Source organism: Mandrillus leucophaeus, unplaced genomic scaffold (genome assembly GCF_000951045.1).
Source record: "Mandrillus leucophaeus isolate KB7577 unplaced genomic scaffold, Mleu.le_1.0 Scaffold801, whole genome shotgun sequence".
Lineage (NCBI taxonomy): Eukaryota > Metazoa > Chordata > Mammalia > Primates > Cercopithecidae > Mandrillus > Mandrillus leucophaeus.
The window spans coordinates 436066-443216 of record NW_012108709.1 but is presented as its reverse complement, the minus strand read 5'-3'; the positions used below and the strand labels follow the sequence as shown (position 1 = coordinate 443216).

The window sequence follows — 7151 nt, the reverse complement described above, 5'->3', positions numbered from 1 at the left end:
CAGCAACGACGATACCCCTTCGCGGGTGAGGAGCTGATCTGCGTGCACCATGAGACAGGCCTAGAGCATGGCCACAGCCGACACCAGCTGCAGCTTTCTCCGCTTTCCTCGCAGTTTGTCAAGACCTGAGCTGCTCAAATGCTCAAATATGAGAAAGCCCTGGAAGCACCTGCGTGGGGAGCAGGGTTGTTAAAACCAAATGACCAGGCCCCACTGTGCAGTTTCTAATTCAAAAGGTCTGGGGAGGAAGCCAAAGTTTGGCTTTCTCTAACAAGTTGCCAAGCGCTACTGGAGCTGCCATTTCGGGGCCCACTCTTGGAGAAGCACATGCCAAGGAGAAGACTCTACAGTGTGCCAGGTGGGCAGACACTGCCCGTGAGCCCGTGTGTTTCTCCTTTTCTCATGTAGGGCCTGCTAAGCTAATGGCCAGCACTGTTAGTGCCCCGGGAGCGGAAAATAAATGTCTCCCTGCAGGACACTAAATCCTAGGGAACATCAGATTCCCAATGATTCGTGGGGGACAGCGCCTTCCAGAGAGCCTCTCGCCCTTCAATTCCAGGGCACGAGTGACCTATGGTAGACATAAAGAATAAGAAGGATGAGCATTTTTTATTCAGTTTCACTGCTCAGTGGACAGATGGCCCTTTACTAATATTTAGGAGGGCTTCGCTGGCCGGTAAAAAATGGCGTCTTCACCCACAGGTAGTTTATTGTGTCAAATCAAAACCAAAACAAAAAGTAGTTGAGGACTGTGCTATTAAATGTCTGCGGTTTAAAAGACTGTGCATCCCTGGGGTGGGAGCAGTGGCGCACGTCTGTAATCCCAGTGCTTTGAAGGCAGAGGCAGGAGGGGCGCTTGAGGTCAGGAGTTTGAAGCTGCAGTGAGCTATGATCACGCCACGGCACTACAGCCTGGGCAACAGAGTGAGGCCCCTATCTCTTAAAAAATAAATTATAAAGGCTGTGTATCCCATTTGCTCACAATGGCACTTTTCAGAATGCAGTGATACCAACAGATGAGGAAACAAACAGCGCATCTGGCCACTGAGAGGCGGCAAGTTAGGGAGAGAAAAGGAAAGATTTGGTGTCCAATCTCACTCCTTGGTCTGCAAGCCCAGTGACCAGCTTTCTCCAAGTTTGTTTGTGGGGTTTTCTAAAAATTATTTTCTTAGCAACTTCTGAGTCTTCTGCTTGAGGCTCAGGGCCCCTCCCAAAGAGGAGTTGCTTCCATTATAGAAGCAGGAGCTGGCACAGGAATATTAAAGCTCTTATGTCAGGATTTTTAGGTGCTGAAAACAAGAGCAAAACCAACAACCACATCTTGAAATTCAAACCTCAAAGTACGCAAAATGCCAAATGGGCATTGTATGCCAATTAGACTGTAAACAATCTTCTTTAAAAACATTCTGAGAGTTGACTGGTGATGCCTTTTCCATATCATGTCATAATTATCAAAGAGTCACAGACACCACCAGCAACACGTGTTCCAGGATGATCCAGGGCACTGACATATGGAGACATGAGGCAGAACCCTGAGCATCCCATAAACTAAGTGCACTGAGCAGGAGGTCACACACGGCACGTGACAAGCATTCGCCTAGGCTGCACACTTACCTGAGCTCTTTGGGATCAAACACCAATTTCACATCGTTGACGATCGTTGGTAGGTATTTCAGTGCTGCCCCCTGCAAACCAAGAAACAAGAAGGCTGAGCAGCATGCAGGTTAGGGAGTGCTCATACTAATTTGTAATCCTTATGAGAAGAACCGCAGAAATACTGAGAAGAGAAAGATCACTTCCAGATGAGGGGCTGATGGCTAACACGATGAAAACAGAGCAAAGAAAAAATTCATCAGGAGCAGTGGTTCACACCTGCAATCCCAGCACTTTGGGAGGTTGAGGCGGGCAGATCGCTTCAGCTCAGGAGTTTGAGACCAGCCTGGGCAACATGGCGAAATTCCACCTTTACAACAAAATTACCCTGGCGTTTGTGGCTTGTGCCTGTAGTCCCAGCTATTCAGGAGGCTGAGGCAAGAGGATCACTTAAGCCCAGGAAGTAGGGGTTGCAGTGAGCCACGATCACAGCATGGCAATCCAGCCCCGGGAACAGAGCAAGATCCTGTCTCAAAAAAGAAAACGAACCTCTAATCTACAAAGAATGCTCAAAGAATGCTAAATTCTTACAGGTTGTCTTGACACATAATAAAATTATTATTAACAGAAGCCAACACTTACCACCTGCGGCCTAAGTGCCTATACAATGTGCATTTCTGTGCATGTGATTTTCTCCTTTAACCCCTGCAGAGCTCTGTGAGGTTAAAGCAAAATGAAGACCTGTCCCCCTCAGAATAATCCTCTTCCATTAAATTCACTTCAACTCTTCTACATTCAATGATTAAAGTCAACTGTCTTTGTTCCAATCCAAAAATATTTTCCTGTATATCTGCATATACTTTAATTATGAATCATTTTGTTCTTCAGTAATGTATCTTCTAGAAAACAAACACCCTCAAAAAAACAGAGTAATGATATTCATGATAGATCCTGTCATGCTACACACTGTGCTAGGACCCGTGTATATTTGATCTTTAATTCTTACAGACCTCCTATATTAGTCCATTTTCATCCTACTATGAAGAAATACCTGAGACTGGGTAATTTATAAAGGAAAGAGGTTTAATGGACTCACAGTTCCACATGGCTGGGAAGGCCTCTTAATCATGGTGGAAGGTGAAGGAGGAGCAAAAGCACAACTTATATGGCAGCAGACAACAGAGTGTGTGCAGGTGAATTGTGCCTTATAAAACCATCAGATCTCAGGAGGCGTATTCACCATCATCAGAATAGCACAGGGAAAACCTGTGCTCATGATTCAATTACCTCCTACAAGGCCCCTCCCACAACACAGGGGGATTATGGGAGCTACAGTTCAAGATGAGATTTGGGTGGGGACACAGCCAAATCACATCACCTCCTATTATAAGGTAGCTGAGTAGGAAGGAGAAAAAACCGACAATGAAGACATTCATTACTTTGTCCCTGTTCATAAAGCTAGTACTGAACTAAGCTACAATTAAATTCAGTTGGGGGAAAGTCAGAGACTGAGTCCCTCTGTTCTCTTCTGTTGGGAAAAGTTGCTAGATTTTAAGTGATCTGACTCTGGCTCTGCCACCTTCTACCTGTGTCTTTAAGTAAGAGGGGAAAATAACATTCACGCCAGATACTTCAAGGGGTTGCATTAAAGCTCAAAATCAAATTGGAAAATGAATAGGGTAACACTTTGAACACTGGAAAATACTACACGATTACAGAAACAATTTTTACAATTGTTCTCCAAAAGCAAGTAGGCAGAAACTCATTTGAAAAGTATTCCCCTGAACATATACAGACGTTGATGGATTTGTAACAAAGGTACACAGTACCACGGGCAAATAAATAAACTTCATGCCCTACTCTCTCACACTGCACAAAACTCAACTTTAAATAGATCACAGATCTTAAATGTAGAACTTCAAAAACTATAAAACTTTCGGAAGAAAATACATGTGAGTTTGGGCTAAGCAAAGATTTCTTAGATATGATACAAATAGCACAATGTGTAAAAGAAAAAACTGATAAATTGGACTTCATCAAAATAAAGAATTTCTGCTCTTTGAAAGGTACTACTGAGATAACAAAAGAACTACACAGGGAGAAAATGACTGGAGATCATAAATCTGCTAAAGATTAGTACCAAGAATACACAAAGAACCCTTAAAACTCAATCATGAGAAAACAATCTTCCCCTCCCCGCAAAATGGGCAAAAGAGATGAAGAGACAATTCTCCAAAGAAGATAGATGGCAAATAAGTACTTGAAAAGACGCTCAGCACCATTACTCATCAGGGAACTGCAAATTAAAATGACAATAAGATACAAGTAACATCTCTAAGAATCATGAAAACAAAACAAAATTCCTACTCTTCGTATAACGTGCTCTTTGTATAACACTGCTAGTCTGAATGCAAAAATAGTTCAGCAACTTTAGAAGAGTTCAGTAGTCTCTCACAGGTAAACATTCATATTCCGTAGCACCCAGCCACTTTCCTCCTAGCTACCTCCTCAAATGAAGTGAAAACCTACATTCACAAAAACTGAAGGCATCCTCATAAGGTTAACAAGAACTCTGGACAGCCATACAGTGATAATTAAGCCTGGAACAGGTTGCCCTTCGGCCCACTTCCTCGTAATCCCAAGTCACGCAGCACTAGATACTGGTCATCTGCATCCTCAACGTTCCTGCAAACAGGATTTCTGATATTAGGATCATAAGTCTTTTGTTGAAGAATTGCTTAAGGTGTTTCTCGGATCCTGAATCCCAGGGAAACGGCTGGTGCCAACTGGTTTGAAAACCCTCCACAGAGGAAAGGAATCAGCACTGCAATGCAGTTTCTTCATCTCCCTGTCCCTTCACCCCACGCTCTTCAACCCACTTAGGCCTGCTCCAAAAACACTTAACAATACCTAGCCCCAAACTCCTCCAGCAGACAATCTGAGGTTTCCTCCTCCTGTTTTGGTGGTTCTATGATTAAAACTCTTTCTCTGCTGCAACCCAGAGCCGCAGCACATTGACTTGGCATGCACATGGGACAGTGAACCTGTTACAGTTACAAAACCCTTAGGTGGACGTCTCTAGCAGCTTTATCTGTAATCCCCAAACACTAGAAACAACCCGAATGTCCCCTCAAGAGGGGAATCCATACAACGGAACTCGACACAGTAACACAGAAGCACCAACCACTGTTACCTACAACACAGATGCACCTGAACAACACAGTGATAAATAAAACAAGACATATGCAAGAGGCTGCAGCCCGTATGACTCGATTTTCATAACATTCTGGAAAAGGCACAGCTATAGGAATGGAGAGCATGTCAGTGGCTGGTGGGGAAGGGGACAGGGGAATGCAGGGGGCTCAGGGGCCCTCCCATGGGATGACTGCATTATGCCTTTGTCAAAGCTGGCACAGCTGTCCAGTAAAAAAGAGTAAATTTTATTGTATGTAAATTATACCTTTTTTTTTTTTTTTTTGAGACAGAGTTTCACTCTTTCACCTGGGTTGGAGTGCAGTGGCACAATCTTGGCTCACTGAAACCTCCACTTACCAGGTTCATGTCATTCTTCTGCCTCAGCCTCCCGAGTAGCTGGGACTACAGGTGCCCACCACCACACCTGGCTCATTTTTGTATTTTTAGTAGAGATGGGGTTTCACCATGATGGCCAGGCTGGTCTCAAACTCCTGACCTCAAGTAATCCACCCACCTCGGCCTCCCAAGGTGCTGAGATTACAAGTGTGAGCCACCGTGCCCAGCCTATACTTTAATTTTGTAAGTGACTAAGAATATATTCCCTGGGCGTATTTCCATAGTTACCTGGGATGGGAAATGCCTGAAAGAATGGCGGGCTGGTGTCTCAACTCTGGGGCGCAGGTCAAATCATTTCAGGTGAGTTCAAGTTGCCTCATCTCTAATGTGAGTATTCTGCACCTGCCAGACAAGTTTCCAGGTGCTGGGCTCTATGGACACATTAATCCCCATGGCAACCTGATGAAGGAGGCCTATTACTATCCCCTTTCACGGAGGAGACGGTGGAGACACGCAAAACTGAAGTCTTTGGCCCAGACTGGCACTGCTGGGATTTGGGGTTGGTCTGTGCAGCCCCAAAGCTAATTTTGCAAAACCACCACGCTTCACCTTCACCAAAAATATAGTAGAGGATAAAGCAACTTTTGCCCCATACATCTCCACTCCAGAACGATCCATGCGATCCATGCTGTTATTCACCTCAGCGTTCACCCTGTCCTTCAATGCCAACCAAATCCCAACCATCTGCTTTGGGATGCAACTTGTCAAAAGAGCATTAAATAGTAATAATTTCATTCTGATTTCAAAAGTTCTGCTTCCACTACCTCAGTGTTGCTTGGGGAAAAAAACAGAAAACATTTATTGTGACATTTAATAGCCAGCGTTCACACAGGCTGATTGCTCAGTCTCCCAGTCTCTCGTGTCACTTGCGAACACCCAGAGGGTGAGGCACGAATTGGCTTCATGCATTTTATACTGTGCCCAGCAAAGCATCAACTGCCTGTAGCAAGTTTATAAATACCGTTTCACCAGGGTGAACCGGCCACAAACAAGACAGGCCTTTATGGTCCACCTGCCGCTGGCTCCCCTCGGACCACCGCATGCTGCATGAATCAGGACCGGCAGAGCGCCAGGCAGGGCGAGGGCTCCCAAAGGCTTCCCTGCCGGGGTCTTCCCGAGCTCCTAGAATCAAAAATGTCACAATCACACCCCCAGAGAAGGGGTCGTGCCCCCTGAGGTGGGGACATGGAATGCCAGTGATCCCAAAATGTTGGTTTAACTCAGAATTCTGCTTAACTGACCAAGATGATTTTGTGTCTCTCGGTAAATGAGGTTTAGCAAGAACTGGGAGGAACCCACATCTGCTATCAGTCCTAGGTGATGGAACAAAAGTCAGGACAGAGAGAACGGAATACAGAAGAAACATGGGGAGAGGCGCGTCTTACACTGTGGGTCCACCTGTTCTCCTGAAGGGCTGGGTTTCCTCTCCTTCTCCACTCTCCCTCCATGGCTGACTCAGTCTTTCTTTGCTCTCCTCAAGCCTGGCCCCTACCCCTCCTGTCTCATGTCACCACCTCCTACAGAGAAAAACAAAAGCCACCACAAGAAAGGAACTCGCTAAGCTTCCAACCACCCAAACCAAACACTAGACTCCAGCTCCCAGCCTCTGCCCCTGCCTTGGGTTTTCGGGGCACCCGTCTGCTCTGTGGGGCTTCAACCTCTTTCCCTGCTGTCTGCTCAGGGCCCTCCTGCCCTTTGTCCTCTCTCTCTCTCTCCTCAGAGCCTTCAGTTCTCACCCCTCTGGCTCCTGCTTTCTATAATGAAGCCCACGCCAGCCTCTCACCCAGAAGAGCAGCCCCAGGCCCTGCGATCTTCCGCTCCATCAGACAATTCCCCACACTGTGGGCCGGGCCCCGCATCCAGTTCCCGCACGACCCCTCCTCACTCCCACTGCAGCCTGACTCTGGCCCGCACCACAGTTCTGTTCCTGCCAACGCCACAATGACTTCAGGCTGTTCTCAAGTGGC

The 7151-nt window shown here is 46.1% G+C and overlaps 1 protein-coding gene across 1 annotated transcript in view; it reads right to left on the bottom strand.

Annotated features, from left to right (window-relative positions):
• Positions 1 to 7151, bottom strand: part of DOCK1 (dedicator of cytokinesis 1) — a 545861-nt gene that overhangs the window by 370610 nt on the left and 168100 nt on the right. The window contains exon 30 of the mRNA XM_011967590.1: positions 1615 to 1685. Within this exon, the coding sequence (XP_011822980.1) occupies positions 1615 to 1685 (71 nt within the window). The remainder of the gene's footprint in view (positions 1 to 1614; positions 1686 to 7151) is intronic.